The sequence below is a fragment of the Triturus cristatus genome, chromosome 5_1 (genome assembly GCF_964204655.1).
Source record: "Triturus cristatus chromosome 5_1, aTriCri1.1, whole genome shotgun sequence".
NCBI lineage: Eukaryota > Metazoa > Chordata > Amphibia > Caudata > Salamandridae > Triturus > Triturus cristatus.
The window spans coordinates 993681057-993702168 of NC_140587.1; the positions used below are offsets into that span (position 1 = coordinate 993681057).

Below are 21112 nucleotides of genomic sequence, written 5' to 3' on the forward strand. Positions count from 1 at the left end.
CAGGGTGGAAAGTCTAAACCTAGAGCATTAGACATATTACAGGCAACATTATCTATAGGATGAATGTTTTGTAGGTGCCTATCAGGGATTCATTTTCAAGTCAGAAATGTTATCCAAAAAATAGGAGTAAATATCCAGCTTTCAAAGATGGCACTCTCTGAATCAAACTCTTTACATTGTTTCAGATGTCTCCCTTATTTTCCATAGTATAATATAATAACGCCAAAATCTATAGGATGGATTTTCCATTCTGTTCCTTTAAACAAATAATGTTCATAGATTTATTAAAACATGGTCTATCTTAAAACAAATAAAAATACGAGATGAGTGGTATCATTAATTAAATAGTATTCATCAATTCATGTCTTTCTTTGGGGACACATCCATGGATCCTAGTTTAACCTCTGTCATTTGCCAGTAGTTTACCAACGCTTGGTAACTTTGCTCTGTCCATTATAAAGAAAAGATCCCAAGAGTCAGAATGTAAAATGATAATCAAAACCAGATGAGCTACTCCCACCTGACAAAGGACATCTTAAGATTGCTGGGATCTTGCTCTATAACTGACATATGTGTGTTCACTGAGACATACATTTGTTTTGAAAACATGGTTCCATACATACCTACTCGAAGCATGAAGTCATTGAATGAATGCTTGTTTATCACATCCAGCTTTGCAACCAGCGCAAAAGCAAACTCCAGCATTGTTCCAATGTGCATGTACTGCCTGTCTGTTTCCTGAATATGAAATAAATTAATGAAAAAAATATGTTCCAAAAATTATAACTCACAACAAAGATGTCACAGAGAAACATACCTTACACTTGACTAATAAGCCTAATGCTTTTATGGTTGTTTATAAATACCTAATAAAGCCTATATTGAATTGACTAATGAGCCATCTACCATTTATTTTTAAAGTGGCATTAAAACACCAGTTAAAACAACAGCTAAAACAACAGCTACAGGCCCCATTAGAATTTCAAGACCTACAGAAACACTGCAGATCACTTAACTTTTACCTGGAGATGTTGCCTGCTTTCCCATTCTAAGTGGACTCTCAGAGCTCAGTTGGTAATGGGCCAGAGTTTTCCCACTCCCGGGAGCAACCAGTATCCCAGTAGCGGTGGGTCTTCAAGTGGGTAACATACATCCCATTTACCAGCCCACTCCTAGTGAGGGCCTTTGCGATTACATACTCTTCAATCTTTGTTATACATCCATGTGCCTAATCACCATTAAAGATGTTCTCTAGCCAGAGTGGGTTGGCAAACCTTTAGCTCATTGGTTCTTAATGCACAGACCAATGGGCACCTGGGGATTCTATATTCACTAAACTGCAACAGCACCAGAGCAGGAAAGAAGAGAACGCATTATTGAAAACCTCACTTTCGGCATAACTGCGTAAATACCTCATCGCAGTACAACTGACTCTCGCTACTCAACATGAAGAAAGATGAAGCCAACTAGAATCCTTAACTAAATGGATAACATTTACACCTTGCGATAAAATATGAACGTGCTGTTTTTGCCTTATTAAAGAAAGTATTCTATTTTTAAATTAAGTAGGCGCAAATGTTCTTATCAATTAACACATCCCTTGGTAACATTCACTGCAGGACTAATTATAGGTGATTATTATCTGAACTCAAGTCTAACATTTAATCCACTACTAATTGGTTTTAGGCCGTCTCAATTGCTACTACAGAGGAATATATGAAGAAATTAATTAGAAAATGTGTTTGTGCCTGCATTTTTGTTTCTTTTTGTAGATGACGCACAGTGCAGCTCACCGTGACCATTTTTATTTTTTAACTATTGTCTTTTTTCTTCATGGATTCGTTTGTAAAGTAATAACTTTATGCCACAATAGAAGCAAGGAAAAGTGGAATTACAAGAAAATCTCATTTTGAAAAATCATTCACATAGAATTATGACTTTTTCTGTCAGTCTTTCTGGGTTCTGCCTCAATCATGGCTAAGCACCCGCATACAGCATCCTATGAGCTGCACCTACTGCTGAAAAGTTGATCCCCTCCATCCCTTCAGGCCTTTGTGACGTCCTAAGGAAACACCATCAGCTGTAGCAGTTACGCAGAGTCAAGATATTGTACGATATTACAGTGCAGGATTGGTTTTGTGCAGGAAGGCGTGCTTTCCTGCACAAAAAACATCCTAAGAGGCATATTCCTCTTTCTATGTGTGATGCAGAATGCAGCACACATAGAAAGAGGGAGTAATGAGGAGAAATAAACATATTTCTCCTCGTTACGCCTCCCCTGAGAATGCGTATCTTTCTGGCGCATTCTCAGGTCTACCAGTGATGGTAAATCTGAGAATGCTTCAAAATCCATGGGATTTGCATTGGAACACCCACAAAACGCTCATGGAATGCCTCCCCTGGGTAGAGTATCGCAATGCAGTGATTTGTGCTCTGTTGCGTTACTTCTAATTTATGAAACCGTGCAGGGCCATGCAGGATGGCCTTGCATGGCGTAAGAATCGCATTTTGGACTTGCGTCGCACATGCACCACGTTGCGTGGTAGAAGAGCAACGCAACTCCTCTTGTAAATATGCCTCTAAATGCGAAGAAGTAGACTTAATTCTGTGCCACGCAGAAGGCGCTGCTCCCAAGATTCAATTCCGACTGAAAGATGTAAAATCTCTCAGGATTTGATTGCACATGTAACATCTCTAATATTCATAGTAGACTCCTATCTCTTGAAGCAACCATATATGAAACAATTTACTAGAGTGCCTTTCATTAACACAACCTATGCACCAAAGTCAAAAAGCTGCTTAGAAAGGTCAAACTCTTAAACCCTTATGAAACTTTCAGATGGGAGGTGGAAGTAGTGGTCCTTTCTCATGTTAATAGTAAAAAGGCATTTTTTTTTTTATTTTTTTTATTTTATAAACAGCACTTAGTAAAAATGTCCTTTGGCGTTTTTACACATCATTTTGTGCATGGGAGAACACTCCACAGCTCAATATACCTGTCAAGCTATAGCACAGTTATTACCGTTGTTTACCTAGGTTTCTATCAGACTGAAATATCGCTTCATTTCGCACCCAGGGCAGTCATGTGCGGGGGAAGGAGGGGGTGGACATAACATGTCTAACTACGTAGCACAATCTATCCAAGAGCTCTTGTAACTTATCACCTGTCCTCGTTAGTTCCATTCATGTTTCTTTGCTAAGAGTCCATTTTCCTCATGTCTCTCATTAAATATTCTACTCTTGATACTTTGGGGCTCACCCAGCATGTTTGTGGCTGTAATTTAAGCTCTGTGTATATGCGATCTTTATATGCATCTGAAATGATTTTCCAGTTATAATTTAGCCTTGGACAATCCCAGGTTAAATGATAAAAAGTAGCTTCCGGTTGCTCGAATTTGTGGCACTTGATGCTATTTGTGGGTTTATTTTGTGCAGCCTCGCTGGAGTGATGCATGTCGTATGCAAGGCCTTAAACTGTAAGATCCCATTATTGCACTACTGGATGCCTGGCATATGAGTGATCTGCCCCCATTTTATCATTTGCCGTTTGTGTTATGATTGTAATGGGGTTTATCCACATCTCAATGGGTAGCAGTATAAAGTCTAGCTACTACTCCTTTGACTTGGTCTGCTTTGAGTATGACTTCTAGGAAATGTGAGCTGCAATTGGGTTCACACACTGCTCCCCATACTTGATTGGCAATCCTGCATTGAGCATGATGTATAAATTGTCTTGCCTCTAGTTGGAAAACCTCTACTGCTATTCCAGGGATTTCACTGCTTCAGTGTCATATAGGGCGTTCACTGTTAGGTACCCGCCCACTCACTATTTTGCTACGTCCAATTTCCCATCTAGCTGTGCAAATTCTAGAAGTATCCAGAGTGAGATTTGTTATGTGTAAGGTAACATCTTGCATCCTGCCTCATCTTATTCGGATTATTCTCCATACCTGTGATGCCATGCATAGTAGATAGGGCCTATCTTTAATTTAAATAGTTGTGTCAAACAGACTAGCCATTATCTGGCTTATCATTTGTTACTAGGCCCCTTAGTAGGTCTTTGTCTATGCTACATTCATCTCCAGCCATCCTAGTTGATATTGTTATTGTACTGCCTGGTGATAAGCCGCCAGATCTAGCACTCAAAAACAGGTTTCCTAGTATGTAGTGTCTTCCATTCCTTTTCTCCTCCAAATCAACATCAACATGACTGTCTTAATTGCTTGAGATATACATTTGGTGAAACAGCATTGTTAAAATATCTGCAAAATTGCCCCTTCTGCTCATCAAGATCAGTCTTCCTTCTGAAGCATGCATGGTCTTGGGAGGAAAAAATCCAGGCCTATCTTACCTGTCCTATCCAACCTACACCCGCTTCCTCTTGAAGTATCAATCACGATCAAGATATGTTGAACGTCTCACAAGACCATTTCCCTGGAGTAGCCCACCCACTTAAAAAGGAAATGACCCATAGCTAATGGATAGAGAAACATCTAAACAAGGGACACTCTTTAGAACATCCCTTCAACAAAAAAACGAAACAAAGTATTTATTTGTGTTTTCAAGTTCGAGCTGGATTGTTCCCATGAGGCACAGGGTCAAGACTGAAATTGTTCTGGCTGGACTGTTCCCATGAGGCATAGGGTCAAGACTGATTTGCATATGGCCAGGTCTAAACTGGGGTGGCATGGTGAGCAAAAGAATGATGGATTTAACCCAGATCTCTTGACTAGGGGTGAATGTTTTGATGTGTTCTGCATTCCGTTTATCAATTGTGTGTCCTTTACTATTTTTTCAAAGCACTTAAACACACTTGTTGGACTTCAAACAACTAACCATATGTTCTGCCAGCTCACAAATTACCAACCCTTTACTTCTTCCTTCAAAGCATTTTTGTAAACGTTCTTGTGAATCCTCTACTGTTCTAATGTACCCTAGTCATTTATTGTCCTTTAAAGTGCTCCTTTGCCAGGCTATTTCCAGAAGATAGCACCTCATTTCATGATTAACAGGACTGGGCTTTTAGCTACTGTATGGCTGATCACCCAACAAACGTCCAGGCAGATGAAACCCATAGGCAAGACCCTGGGAATCCAATGATGTGGAATGCACTGAACCTAAACGTGCGAACAGAGACAAACTACATGTCTTTCGAGCAAAGCCTTAAAACTGAATTTTTGCAGCTTGACAAGAACTGAACTCTATGCTAATGGGATGGTGTGATTGAAGAATATCAAACGGGATGTCAACCTTCAAAAATGGACACTTATCTTTCGGTTCCTTGCAAAATAGAGCCTCTAGCAAAACTGCAGTGCTCTATGGTGACAGAGAGGTAACATATAGTGTTCAACAAAATTACTTAATAAATAAATAGTTTTGCTATCATCACGCGTTCCCTTGTTCACTCTTATTACTGGATATCATATTATGTATATTTACATATTCATAGTCCATGGTCACCCTTACGGCGACAATGGAAGCAGCCAACTTTCATTGCTTAGTGAACGCTCAAGGTGCCAAATTGCTTTCAAGACACTTAATTGAATGAATAGGAGATTTATGCAGTACGTGGCCACTCTGAGGAGTGTCCCAGCGCTAAAGGGATGAACCCATATGGTACACACCCCGGACAAACACAAGCCTTATTGCCCTACAGAGAAAAAACTGGTTTCAAGTGTTCTGCAGAATACAGTCTCGAGGGAGTTCAGACGCAGTTCGCGGGGGAGCTCATTTCATGCTTTAGCCACCTGGAAAGAGAATGCTTTTCTGCCCTATTGGACATTCTTGAAGCAAGGAATCGACAAAAGCGAGGCTCAGGCAGAACAAAACGCTCTGGAAGGGGGATACTAGACAAATCTCTTCGTCAGATAGCCGGGGCCGGACAGATACACTGCACTGTGAACCAGAACCAGGGCTTTGACTAGGATCCATTTCAAGACAGTCAGGCAATGGAGAGCTTTCAGGGCCAAAGAGATGGAAGAACACCTAGGTAGACGCAAGAGAAATCGAGCTGCCGCATTTCGGACCACGTGCCGGTGATTCACCAGAGCCTCCGCAACTCCTATTAAGAGGCTGTTAGAGTAGACAAGGCATGAGGTGATCAGTGCATGAGTCACCACTCTCCTAGCATCCAAAGGAAGGAGGGCAAGGAATTTCTTCAGAGCACGTTGCATAGCGAAACATTGGCCCACCAACATCTGTGACCTCCTGGAGATGGCTGTTTCCAGCTTCACCCCTAAGTTTTTAACCACTGTAGATGGAGGGGGAGGGGCCGGCAGCTCAGGGGTCAGAGTTCTTCCCACGAGTTAGACAGATGTAACCCAAATGGGAAGATGTCTTTCTTCTCTGCATTACATTTAAGTTGGCTACCCTGCATCCAGTCGAAAACGGCTCACATGCAATTAGTGAAAAATGTTGCAATTGAGGCATAGGAACCATCGAAAGTAAAGAGCAACTGGGTGTCATCAGCATATGAAATAATTTTGCACCAAAACGTTTCCACCACAGAAGCCAAAGGGGACATGAACACTTTAAAGATGGTAGGGCTTAACGAGGAGCCCAGCGGGAGCCCTTGGTTAACTTCCTTGCCCTTGGAAGAAAAAGGAGCCAAACAGATCAAGTGGCCTCTAGACTCCAAGAAGGACTTACACCAGACCCAACCCCCAAACCTATGGCAGACAGTCGGTGCAGGAGGATAGAGTGAGATGGTGCCGAAGGCGGCAGATCTGTCTATAAGAATCAAGGCTGCATTGTTACCTGAATCTAAAAACCATTTAATACGGTCAGAAATCTCCAGTACTGCTGATTCTGTACTGTGACGTGGATGAAAGCCAGATTGATGGGGATGTAAAAGCCTGCCTTGCTCAAGATACTCAGAGAGATGAACATTAAGCAGTTTTTCCAGCATTTTAGTGAAGGCCGGTAGAAGTGAAATGGGCTTATAGTTGCAAAAGATGTTGGGATTTAGTGCCAGATGTTTGAGCAGAGGGACCACTTTAGCCAGTTTCCATGTGGCAGGCAAGACCCATGAAGCAAGAGAATGGTTAAACATGGGGTTATTCACAGGGTTGATGACATCTACCACCGTAGCTAGCAACATAGGGGGACAGATATCCAGAGGGGAGTCTGATTTGCATTTCAGAATGGCATCTCTAGATCGCTCTAAAGAGATAGGCCTGAACTGGATAAGCCTGTTGCTATGGCTGTCAGGAATCACATGATAGACAGTAGGGGGGGGGGGTCTCCTGGAGGACAGGCAGTTATCAGCGAATATCAGTACTTGTAGACGTAAAGAAAGTTGCTAGACCATTGTATAACTCTTGGGATGGGGCAATTTCCCTGTCACAGAACTGTGGAGAAAGATTGTTTTTCACAGTTTGAAAGATGGAGCGGGAGCTTTGGTCAGCAGAGTTAATTTGGTAGGTGAAAAACACACTTTGGGCCTCTTTAAGAGAGGCATGATAAGCTCTGAGAGCGGCTTTATAGCTCACTTTACTGTCAGGTGAGTAATTCTGACGCCAAGTGCATTTGAGCTTTTTATAGGATTTTCATTCCACGGCCAAAAATCCAGAAAACCAAGGGGCCGGGATTCTTCCTTTTCTCTCCTTCAGCTCTTCTAAAGGGGCCAGCACATTCGCTGCCCCTGTTAGCCAAGAGTTGACAGCCTCCACGTTTTGATCAATATCATTGCTCATGCAGGGAAGAGTGTTGGTGAGGAGATCCACCCAATCAGAGGTTTTCACCTTCTTCCCCACCCAAAAGACAGTGATGTCTGCCCTTCTGCCCTGCTGGCAGGGTTTGTATATTTTCCAACTGAAAAAGATCAAATAATGGTCAAACCATACTGCGGGCTCAAGAAGACAGGTCGTTGACAGACAGAAAAAAATCAAATCAACAGTATGTCCTGCCAAGTGGGTGGGTGCCAAGACCAGCTGGGGCAGGTTTAAGGAGAGCATATGCTCAATAGGTGGAAGTGCTGATTGGTCCTGTGTAGGTTAAAGCAACCTAACACAGTAAAATCGTCTCATAAGGAGCAAGAGCTGCTTCTAGGGATCCAATAAAGTCCCCAGCTGGGCCTGGGGGACGATAGATCAGTGACCCTGAAAAGGAGATTTGGGCTGATAACACAAGGTGAAAGCTAAGGCTCTCTCCCCCTGGTGATCAACTAGCTCAAAAGTAGAGCAAGCTGAAGAATGTTTAAAAGCAATTGCCACACCCCGTCCCCATTTGTGACTTCTATCACAGTGAACCTGTGAGTAGCACTCAGGAATAGACAGCGCAATATCTGACACAGAAGACTCATTCAGCCACGATTCAGTCATAAAAAGTACATCTAGCCTGCCACCATTAAGTAGGTCAAAGATGCGCTGGGCATGTTTATGAAGGGATCGCACATTATTTAGGAGGGCCGACAATTTACTGACTAGATTATCTGCTCTCAGTAAGGTATTTCCATGGACCATCCTTAGACTTGGGGAGAGAACAGGGGCTGCGTGATCTAGAGAGGATTCAAAATTGCAGGCTGGACAGGAAAAACATCCAGGGAAATTTCAAGGTCCAATGTGTAAGAGCAGGTAAAGCATGGGCGAAAAGCCCTCAGTTCACCACTGGAGTGGTTGATACACCTAAGATTGTCAGGAAAATCTCGGGCAGCATGGTTGGCGCTGGCCGCGGACGGGTGCAGATGGGTACCACGGAGCTGCTTAAAGGTACCTGCAGCATCAAAGTATCAGAGTGCCCCCATCTGCTGCCGGGTGACTAGAGCATAGCCTAAACCAAAAATGGCACCTCCACTTGTCTTGGGAAGGGATAAATGGCCGCTTGTGACAACACATAATAAAGCTCCTCGCATTACAAGCACCACTCAGCAACAGCAGAAAAAAAGGAAAACCCCACAACAAAGGTAACACATAGTTATTTTTAAATGCGCCCATGCCACGGTGCTGCCTAAATGAACCTGTGGCATCAAAGTATCAGAGTGTCCCTGCCTGCTACGGAGTGACTAGAGAGCAGCCTGAACCAAAATTGGCACCTCTAGTCGTCTCGAGCAGGTAAAAATGGCCGCTCGTGACAATGCACGATAAAGCCCCTCGTATTACAGCCTCCACCCAGCACAGCAGAAAAAAGGAAAACCACACAAAGGAAATTTTTAAAAACTTAGTTAAAAGCAGTTTTCAGCAAGGCAGAATTAAATTAGGCATCTATCTAAAAATACATAGAGCTGTTGCCTAAATGCATGTGCAGCATCAAAGTATCGAAGTCTCCCTTCCTTCAGTCGGACGACTAGGGCACAGCCTGAATCAAAAGTGGCATCTCTAGTCATGTCAGTCAGGAAAAAAAGCCACTCATGACAATGATGTAGCGCAAAATCTAATTTTCATTGTAGGGGCGCATTACAATCACGCATAGACTGCATACATATATAATCTTTTGTAGTGTTGACCTGAGTGTTAGGATCTTATAATGTAATAATATGAATGTGACGTGTGTAGGTCAAAACATAGAATATAAAAAGAATTCTGTAGAAAATCAAATGTAAATAGCAGAGAGCACTAACAGAAAGCACTTGTGTTGTGCAACTGACAATCGTTTTATTATTAAATGTGTTTATTAATCGTGTCATTGTATATGTAGATGAAAATATTAACTGTATATGTCTTAATTTCTATGTAACTTCGTAAGCTCATGCTCATTTCTCTTATGTTAGCTGAATATTGTATGCCTGAAATGCCTTTCCCCTGGAAGCTCTTGCATTAGAAAATAATAGTTGATTTCTGTGCGCATCTTAGATTCTGTTCTTTGTCACCTTTATGTTGCAGGTGGAAGAAGTGCCCTTGTTACCTAGCATAATGTCTTTGTTGTAGGAGTTAGGCTAGGAAAGAAGAGGTTACATTGGAAGCTAACGCTGATAAGAAGAACTGTTGTACTTTCTCATCAGAGAGGGTGTGGGAATAAAGGTCATCATGCTAAATCGTTGTCTCATGGAAAAATACCTACGAGAATGTGGCTTGATAGGATGGCGTGACCTGAAATGCATCCTAGGAAGATACCTGAGATATTGGGAATATTGTAAGTAGAGAAAGAGCCCACTTCTTCTCTGCCCTTTGGAGACAGAGCATCTTACAACGAGCCCTGTCTCAGTAGCTTTATTCTACTTGACACAATAGAAGTGGAGAGACTTCTAAAGGAAGACTCCACACGCTGACACCATAACTGATCCTGCCTGCAAAATGCTTAACTGGGGATCTCACGTTAGTGCTAGTGTAGGGACAGATTAATGCTTTATTTTCATGAACCTTCGATGCAGGGGAACTTGGATTCTTGTTCACTAATTTTTTGTATCCTGATTCTTGAATTAATCATTTTATGTATGCTGCATCGCCTTAACTTTATTCGGAGATTTGGTTTTGTATTGGTCCGAATGTATTTCTACACCCTCGTCTTGAGGTGTCTGTATATCCAGTTGTTTTTGGCTTTTGAATAACTTAACTAGCTTTATTTGGTATTCTGTGATTCTTATTGGCTCTAGAGAACCACAACTGGATTGATTGACATTACTAACAATCCCCCCCCCCCATTGCTTTCATGCTGAGAAAAAGTACCATTGACTATCTAAAACATGTCCATCCGGCTTCTACAACAACACATGATAAAACTCCCCGTATTACAGCCCAGACACAGCAGCAGCAGAAAAAAGCAAAACCTCACAATACAGGTAACTTATTCATTTTTAAAAACGTAGTTAAAAGCTGTTTTTCAGCAAGGCAAAATTAAATGAGGCGCATATCAAAACTTGAGATTAAGGTTGCTGAATATAGGACAAATGATAAAACTACCCACATAAAACAAAGAACATACCTGACATGGGGTAAACATTTTCTCTTCAGACAAATATCAACGTGATTACAATTCATCTAACTCTTGTATCAAACTCTAGGAGGTTGGAGGCTTAAATCGCTATAAATCTAAGGAGGGTGGACAGTGAAGTCTGTTGGAGTTAAGCCTAATTAAAAAAGATAATACTGTTGTCAGCTGAGTGGCAAAATGTTATTGAGTTGGTTACTCTGTTTATATAGGTGCCCCTGAAAAGGGGAAAAACAATGTTTTATTGTATTCTTGTAAAATGTGTAGAAGAACATAAAATGTGTTACTTATCTCTGTTAACTTCTTACTACAAGGACAGAGACTTGAGACTAGTTACTGCTAATGATTTCTCTTTAACTATGCAATCCCCGAGGTGAGAGTACACCTGATCTACATTGAACATACATGGTTAGAACATGATTTCTAAATATAGAACACACCATCTACATAGCTTATTGGTAATGTGAGTCTTTCTCATACTTGAGTATACAGTGGGATTCTAGTTTGGACTTGACAACTCAGCCCCATTATCCTACTCCCAATACCCTTCTTTCACCTTTGCATGTACCATAATGGAAATGCCACAGGTCTAGGAGTTCGAAAGAGTAGTACAAAATTGTAATGTGCTGAATCCCAGGGTGATTCACTGCTAACCTAACAACACATGTTTGCATATGTAAGAGGGACCCATCAGTGACCGTCAAGAGATGGAAACAATGCAGTAGTAGGCATAAGGAAGCAAGGTGAACAAATAACTAGTATGCCAATTCTGTTATGGGAGGACAAGGTGGGAGTAAACAAGGAAAATAAAGAGATTAATTTATCAAGAGATTGTATGCAAGGACCAACACACCACAGTTGCTGAGCTACGAGAGTTCTGCAGTCAACGGTTTTTCGTTGTAAGCTATCAGGGAAGCCTAAATCGTACATTCCCCAAATTTCTTACTGAAGGTGCCCAGACCTATGAAGAATTATGGGTGAGCATTTTAGGTTTTTGGAGTTGGTGGAACCACTTTCAAGAGAATTGTTATTTGTTTCACTCTTTACATGGTCCTACCACTAAGATCGTGCACTTCAGGACATTTATTTCCCAGTTGGTTGTGATGAAGAATCTTTCAAAGCCAGATATTAACTTGGCTAGCCTGGTCTCAGTACGAGTTGAGAGAACTTAAGCAGCAATTGAGTAGGACTCTGTAATCTGACAAAGCACTCGGTCTGTCTTTGAGATAAAAATAAAATAGGTGGAGTAGTGTAATTTTGGCTCCATCCTTACACATCACAAATACTCAATACATATGTGCATTTAGCACTGCATATTTAAAAACTAGAACAAGCGTTTGAAGCTAGGGAACCTTTTTGCCGAGGTGCCAGAAGTGTCCTTTTTCTTATTTCAAGCTCCTATTGCCCACCTGTGATGGCCAGCTACTAAATGGTCATTAATTAGATACATAGAAACAAGAAAGAAAGGCAAAACAAAACATAATTTGCATGTATAATTAGTACATAATACATCAAAAAGAAGTGAGTCAAAAAAATGTTTCTGGTTGATCATGTGATTCTTTAATTGGTTCTTTCTTCACCAAGCATAGATAGATACAGCCAACGCGTTTCACCCTGTTACTGACTTCATCAGGGCAAAACAATGTGTCTAGCCAGACACAGGATTAAAATAGATGCGTCAAAATGAATGATAGATCATTATTCCACAAAGGCTTTTGTAGCCGTAATGAACTTAGAGTTTTGTCAGTTACTGGTCAATAGGCGGACAAAGTTCTACGCCACGGTTGTGGGAACAAGTATTCATTCATGTGCACACTGCATGAATGCCGAACACTGGCAGTTGGATCATCATAACTGAACACGGGGCCACATGTATGGATGTTTCTTCCCACAACAGTGGCATAGAACTCTGTACACTTCTTGACCAGTAATTGACAGAACTCCAAGTTCATTACGCCTACAAGAGCCTTGTTGAATACTGATCTTTAATTTGTTTTGACAAATCTATTTTAATCCTGTGTATAGCTAGACACATGATTTTACCCTGAAAAGCCTGTAACCGGGTGAAACGCGTTGGCAGTATCTATCTATGCTTGGTGAAGAACAAATCAATTAAGGAATCACAGAATCAATCAGAAAGATTTCTTTGACTCACTTCTTTTTGATCTTTTTTGCACGAATCATACATGTGAATTTCGTTTTGTTGCCTCTCGTTTCTGTTTCTAAGCACTACATGTTTAGAGTGTCCTAGCATTATTAATATAGTGATGCACCTAAATTCAGTACTGAAGTGCGTTCACTGTAGAATTAGAAAATCATATATACTGTATACCTTAACCTTATTAAAATTAAAGATAGTATTTAGAGATTTGATAAACCATTCTCACACTATTACAATGTATTTACTTTGGAAACAAGAGAGGTTTATGTGATGTGTGCACTAATGCTTTCGCATTGGTATTCATAATGTAGTTCTTAGTCACACTTGTATTTTTATATTTACTTTAAGTGCAGCACAAATCTAATGCTGAGTTTATGTAGTGACATTTTCATTTATTTGTAGTTGTGTGCACAAATGACCTGCATATTAAATTATGCTGAGTTTATGTAGTGACATTTTCATTTATTTGTAGTTGTGTGCACAAATGACCTGCATATTAAATACGCACCATTAATTTAATACGTATAAGTTGACTGGAGTAGGCCTGTATTGATTTTTGCATAAAATATAGTTTTTCCATTTTTGCTTGTGTGTCTGTTCCTTTTAGGTGAATTTACATGGTTTGCTAGTTTGATAGTAGATTTAACACTGTGTTAGTGACAGAGAGCCTGTGAAGGATACCTTAACAAAGAACAACTTAGTTCCCAGGTTTGGTCTGGGAAAATCCATGAATGTTGCAAATCGCAATGTGAGAATGGAGCCACTTATGGTGTGAGCAAGAAGTGTTACCCAGAAGAGTTGTGTGGTATTAACTAATGCTCCCGCAGTTTGTTGTTGGCCACTTTTCCTTTAGACTTTGAGAGGTACAGACCTCTATGTTTACCACTTTTATTCTTTGCTGAGTGTGGCTTAGACAAACACTTATTTCCCTATGCCTAGACGACTCTTGACCGAGCTTCTAAAATATCCCGACTTTTTGAGACTCCTTTAGATTAAATCACATTTAATAGTTTTAGACTCTAGATTTGATGTCTTTAGATAGTACTCATGTTTAAGAGAGAAGATCGAAGAGCAACAGCGTCTGTTAATTCTTTGTATTGCTGAGACTGAACTTCTTGTTAGTCTCATACCGATGCGCCTGAACTTGTTTAGGAGGTTTGGCTATCCAGTTGTTATTCTGTGCCTTTACAGCATGGTTTTGAGATTGATTTACATTAACGTAACTGCTAACTTGTTAAAAAAACATCTTGACGTTATTTACCGATTCCTGGTTCTTATTGTGTAGCCAAATGGGTTACACTGTTGGGTATATATGTTTGACCAAGTGCTAACCCTCACCACCTCTCAGTCGCATAATAAAAAAAACATGAGATTACTAATAGTAGGTGTTTGGTCCAGTGCTGAATCACAAGCTAGTCTCTGTTTAGGCCTCTGCCAATGCCGCTTCGACTCTTTCTGTACAGCGCATTGTTCAAGTGCGTTGTGGATTTGCTAGACTCTAACTATATGCCTAACATGTACTAATGCCAATTGTGTTGCTATTCTACAGCTTTTGATCAACAAAAATAGCATACCTGGCTGTATTCTTGGTTGGGAGTTGCGCTCAGTCCGGTGGCTGCCATGTATGTGCTCCCAATCGTCTTGATCTTTTCAACTCCACTAAATTTCGGTTTAGACAACAACTAGGAGGGAACAACAGTTAATCATTCACTGTAAAAAAAACTGAGGTGCTGCATAGAGGAAAATGCCATACATTTCTTTTATCTGTTCTGATTTTGATCTGCCTTTACCCAAACAATCTGTGCCATAACCTTTCAGCTGATTTACATTGAAAGAGCACCGCTGCAGGGGAGATTTCTTTTTTCCAAGAAACTTGTCTCGCTGTGAATAGCAATTGTCCTGTCCACAAAGGTAAACACCTTTTATTGAATACAACTTTGACTAGCCTTTGGTAGCCTGGTCTGTGTGAAAGTTTTTATAGCAGAGAACATTTGTATGTATACGTGCGTTATGTACCAATTACCTTAACAACAATATACTAACTAATAAGGAACATCAGGGACCAAAATATGCTCAAGAAAAAGTGAATGTATGAAAAGATAAATGAGAGAAGAAAATCACCAATAAGCATTTAATGATAAACATGAAGATGGTACAGTCAAAATTAATGTAAATGTGAAATTATTGAAAAATATTACTGACAAAACTTGATAGAAAGTGTTGCATGAAGATTTAACGAACTGTTAAAAATAATGAAAAATATCACAGAAAATTCATGATAAACACTTTGCATGGAAAATCAATAGGAAATCAGCCTTAAATAATATAAAAATTATAAACAATAGAAAAATCAATGTAAAATATGGTTATTGCATAAAAAAGTATGAAATAATTAGGAATGTGTCCTGGTGTTTCATATTACGTAGGCTGCAACCTAAATGCCCATTTCTGACTTTAAAGCTGTCATATTCGGATACTAGATGGGACGATTTCACTTATACACTTAGATTCACTCATGGAATTTAAAAATCTTCAGAGAGAGGAACCTGTAGAATCTACCAATTCCATTTCCACATCCTTAGGTGCGCCAAGTTAGAGCTATCGCAGATACATTGCTGGTGTGACTATCAAAAATGAAACATCTCAATTACCTCACTGGAGCACAAGTAGTCCATATTAAATGCCTAGGGCATTGGACTCTTATGCAGAGTAGACCTGCAACAGCAGTGGTTGCCCTTAAATTGAAGGTTCTGTCTTTTACAGAGAGCCTATAGGAGCTGACGACTCTTCAACTGTCCTCAGACCCAAATATAGGTTTCATACCAGGGATTCAATACAATAAATACATTGTGGATTGTTACCAGGCTGATGGATTTCCTACACGCCTTCAACCACTTCTCATTTGTCACCACTTAGCAGATAGCCAGTAGTGTCACACAAAATGTGGTGAGGGGCATTGAAATTCCTGCAAACTTGTGCTTTTACTCGTTAAGTGTCAGCACACAGCACTCAATCAAAAATAAAAGCACCAACTATGAAGGCTGCATAGTTTGAATTCACCTCGTGCCTCTTTAATCCACTAATCGAAACTGCTGCTTCTTTACCCCACTCTTGCTGCCCCTGCTATCTCTTCCTCTGTCTTTTCACTTTGTGTGTTTTCCCCTCCATTTTCCCTCATCAATACTTGATGAAGGGAAATATGCGTTGGTCCCCAAAAGCGAGTGCCAGTGGACCCCACCGGCAACCACTGCCTCAAATGAAGCACTGACTGTTGCATTTTATTTGTGTTTTGTACAGAACCGTTTTGCCCAAAAAAGATTTTGTCATTAAGAACAACTGCGGTATGACACTGGCAGAGGAAACATTCTCCCCTGTCTGTGTCATGTTGCAGTAGTGAATATCCTTCTTCAGAAATGGCTGTGGGGAAAACAAAAAGCCTGAGGCTAAGGCATGCCCTTTTCTTTCGTCCCACCCAGGAGTACAAGTCGGGACCGGAACACCCTTGGGGAAATCAGGGGGAAGCAGAGCTCTACTCACAAAGTTAGATGGGATATACTAATGCTGATCCTTAAAGCAAATTAAGGTCACATCACATGTCTTTACACAACATCAAAGTTCGAAGACCAACAAAACAAACAAAGCCATCCTTATATAATACAAAGTTGCAAAAATTCCTATTTCGTCACTTACATCATCGAAGTCAGCAATGATTTCATTGAGTAGTCTTAGGCATTCCAGGCCTTCCTTGTTGACATCAGATTCAGTGTAAAACTCTTTGAAATCAGGAATGGAGGCGAACATTACACAAACACAGTCGTATGACTGGTGATAAAGATCCTGCACAAGATAAAGAGAAAAATCAGATGAGATAAACATGACCCTCCACCTGCTTACTTTATTCTGTGCTTTAGCCAGGTTTTCATGCACCCTAATGCAAGCAAGGAACATTCCCCTTAGTCCACTGGTCAGAAAGTAAAAGCCTGCTATTATTGGGGGGAGAATTAGCTCCCTTGGGCTCTGGGACCTGGTGCCACTGGTTGTGCCGCACTATTGATCACCACACCTCAGACATGATTGCATAAAGAGTGTTGTATAAAGTTCAATTTGCAAGAAAGTTGAGAAATTACCTTGCTCAATACATTGGAGGGAGTAACATGTTTCCTCATCCTTTCCTGAGTTGAGAAACTGGACTTGTCTACAGTCAGGTCTGTCTTTGAACTTTTATTTGGAAGCCTTCAAAATCTACCCAGCAAAGCCTAGATTTACTAAACCAAGTGTGGGCGTTTGTGCAGCGTTGCTTATTTCTTTGTGCTGCACCGGAAGGCTTTCATAATGGTAAGTAAATCGACGCAATGATTTGTTCGGCTTTGCACCACAAGTGTGCCTTAAGAAAACCTTAATAACCTCTAAGTTTCACAGACCAGGTTCTACCTACAGTTTTCACAGGGTCAAGCTGTAAAAAATTGGGTTGTTGGTTGACTGGAGTGTGAAGCCTGTTGAAGCAGCAGCCGCAATCCTTGACAGGGTGAGGCAAAAGCCAACCCTCAATTAACCTGTACTCAACCCTCTGGTAGCTTGGCGCAGAACAGTCACACTTAACTTAGAGGCAATGTACGGCCACGGCTGGCATTAAGGGGAATAGGGGGCGCTGCCTTGCCAGCACTAGGGAGGAGACAAAATGGAGAGAATAAACTCCATGGAGCAGACGCTCACTGCTTGGTACTCCTTCATGAAACAACTGAAAATAAAAATCTTTGTCCTTCTGTGCATGTGCTCGCCAGGCGAGGAATTCCTTGCCCTAAAGCACAAGCGAGGAGATTAACATCAGCCTGGAGGGAGTGGCTGGACATAGCAGCAGTGCTAAGGTTTCAAATGGGTCGCTAATGAAATGGCCCGGGGCACAGTCAGCAGAGCGTCATTCACATAAATGGAAAGGGGCAGAGCTGGCCGACAGCAAAACAGGGCAGTGGGTGCTAACAATTTGTTAGCAGCTCCCATTTCTGGGATAATCAGCATGTGTTCTGTAGTGCAACTTGGCTCTTTGTTGCAGTCAGGACAGACACCATCAAGCTGCTCTGACCTAAAGTGGCATCACAGCAACCAGATATTGGAAAAAGAAAGGCTCCTGCAGTACAGTAAGAAACAAGCGCACAGCGTTTTTTTTCCTCAAGTTGCTGATAGCTGAATTTGGTCTTCTGGTTGCTATGCCAACCGACCTTACCCAACCACTTTCAAATGTCACAGGCCACCACTTGCAATGTGTAAAGAGTTTTTGCAACACTTCCAACAGTAATATAGTGAAACACCACACAGAAAGGATTCTATGCCAAGTTCGAAAAGTAGATCGTTCTTTAATAAGTAAAACAAGGACAAAACAGCAAAAATTCAATCAGTAGAACTGGATATTTGCAATTTTATAGGTTATAGTGAAAATAGCATCAAAAGGCACAAAGCTCCCACAGTAGATATCTGGTTGCGTCAGGACAAAATCACATGTTCAGGCTGATCATGACGGAGCGCTGGCTGGCTACAAGGACCTAGTTAGGCAAGCTGAACAAAGTACCTTAAATCCTGGATGCAGGGGTCGGCATCATCGTCGAAGATCCCGTTGACAGGGCTTGCGATGTGAAGTCTGGCGTCGAGTGTGAGGCAGGCAGTCAGGGTGAAGCATCAGGTCAGAGGATCTGCGAGGCTATGATGCTGAGTCGGGTGTCATCTTTGAGGCTGCCATTGTGGATGCGAGGGCCTTTGCCGTGGAAGTGTCGTGCAGTGGTGGTATGGAAGACACTGCGGTCTGTAGTCGGTTCTGCTTGTGGTTGCACTGAGCAGTATAGGAGATACATCGGTTCTGCTGGATCTACCGAGGCTGGCAGAGCACCTTAAGCCCACTTTCGAGGGTCCAGGACTGGGGTGGCACCACTTGGCAAGGTCAACTCTCAGATGGCAGATTCAAGATGCAGGTGCAAGGTTGTTGGAATCCTAGTAGTCCTTGAGGTTTCAGGTCAGGAAGACATCCAACTAGCCCTAGGAGTCACTCTGGGGGTTCAAGTCCAGTCCTTCTCACCCAGGTAAGAGGGCAGCCGGTCAGCACAGCAGGGCTGCAGTCAAATTATAATTTAAATTCAGCCTTCACCATAAGTTAGGATTTTTCATTACAATCCCAGAGACACTAAACATGAACTGGTTACATGTTCCCATTTCGAAAATACACTTATAAATGTAATACTGTAACTCCAGTGTTACCCTATGAGAGAATTTCTCACTACCAGGACATGTAAAACTTAAAAGTACATGTCCAACTTTTTAAATACACTGCATCCTGCCTTGTGGCCGGGTTAGGGCCTACCCTAGGCGTGACTCATATGTATTAAAAAGGAAGGTTTGGGCCTGGCAAAAGGTTTACTTTGCCAGGTCAAAGTTGCATTTAGAAACTGCACATACACAGGCGGCACTGGCGAGCCTGCGACATTTTTAAAGTGCTACTTATGAGGGTGGCACAATCAGTGTTGCAGGCCCACAAGCAGCATTTCATTTACAGGCCCTGGGCACAGGTAGTACCACTTTACTGAGGTCTCTTCTCCCAGCTCTTCATACTAACAATTGGTTACATGTAGAGATTGACTGTAGTGGTCTTTCACTTCACCACTTCACTGTTAATAATGGATTAAACAGTGATGCATTGTTGCAACAGTCCCATTTCACCTACACTTCGTAGATTTCTATAGTCCTGCAATATTTCACCTAAGATAGAGAATGAATATATGGGCTATCTGCATTATGAAGACAACCTTCAAAAATGTATGGCCTTCCATGCTTGCTGTATCAATAATAAACTAATTATATATTGACAAGATGACAGTTTTGGCCTTTGGTAAAAAGTGCCCTAACTTTCATTGATGGTTGTCTCATCCAAATTGGGTAATGTTTTGGCTTAACCTTGAACAGTGCATCTACGCTATACCCATCCTCCATGGGAGTTTTTATTACATCTGACTATAAATATGGTGACCTTTCAGCATTTCTGTTGTTGAAAACCTTCTCATTTAAAGTAGTGCTCCAATCTACGAATAACAGTTTGTAAATCTGGATCGTCAGATTGATTTGAGTTGTTTAGAAAAACAAATACTTTAAGCATCACCTCCATCATTAGTCCAGCCATGCTGCAGGCACTTTGGTTGCAATTGGAGTTGACATCTTGGTCTCTATTGGTTCAAGCTCATTTATTGAAGTTTTGCCATTCTTTGGATCTTGAGGAGAAGAGCAAATTATCATCCTTCTGCTGGAAAGTACTGCTGAATTGCACTAAAAGCTTTGCATGGTCATCCGGTTCTTATATGGGTTCTTTAGACGTTCTCTTGGGAGACTTACATCTTGCCCATTAGAATAGTCTTTTGAATGAAAAAATATTTATTTTACATTTTGCCCTGTAGCTCAGCATTTATCATGACCTGTATTACATTGTTAATAAATCATTAGTCCAGTTAACAAGGAATAAGTTAGGCAATGATCACATACTACGTATATTATAGGGAAAGTGTTGGTAATTGAGTTTTTGATTGAGGGAGTGAAAACCTTTCTCAAGCAAGAACCATAATCTCTGTCAGGGTGAACCACACGAGTTAAAAAAGTAACTTGTGCTAATCCTTCTGGTAGCTTGGCACAAAAGCAGTCAGGCTGAACTTCTGGGCAATGTGTTAAGTATTTATGCAGCATACAACAAGTAAATAAGTGAAAGCACATTGTAAGAAACATTCCACACCAATTTAGGAAAATATAGAAATAAATAAATAAAATGGACACCAGAATGACAAAAATCCAATCCAATCCAGAATTATGAATTTTTACATTTTTAAGTAAAAACTAGTGCTTAAAAATCAAAGCACCAACCGTGGTCAACTACTCGCGCGAGACCGGGGCAAAGTCCCAAGTTGGGGATGACAGTCATGGACTCAGGTTCGCATACACAAAGTGGATTGGTAAAATTCAGTGGCACAAAGCAGCTGGCTGATGTGTCGGAAGGATGGGCCGAAACAAAAGCAAGGATGCCGTATCGGATTAATAATGAGTACTTATTTCAATTGTTCTCTT

At 41.1% G+C, this 21112-nt stretch overlaps 1 protein-coding gene across 1 annotated transcript in view; it reads right to left on the bottom strand.

Moving 5' to 3' along the window:
• The window catches only part of ADCY2 (adenylate cyclase 2), a 3557286-nt gene that overhangs the window by 107629 nt on the left and 3428545 nt on the right, over positions 1-21112 (bottom strand). The window contains exons 21-23 of the mRNA XM_085606100.1: positions 16715-16861; positions 14599-14706; positions 624-738 (exon numbers count right to left, since the gene is read on the bottom strand). Of these exons, the coding sequence (XP_085462226.1) occupies positions 624-738; positions 14599-14706; positions 16715-16861 (370 nt within the window). The remainder of the gene's footprint in view (positions 1-623; positions 739-14598; positions 14707-16714; positions 16862-21112) is intronic.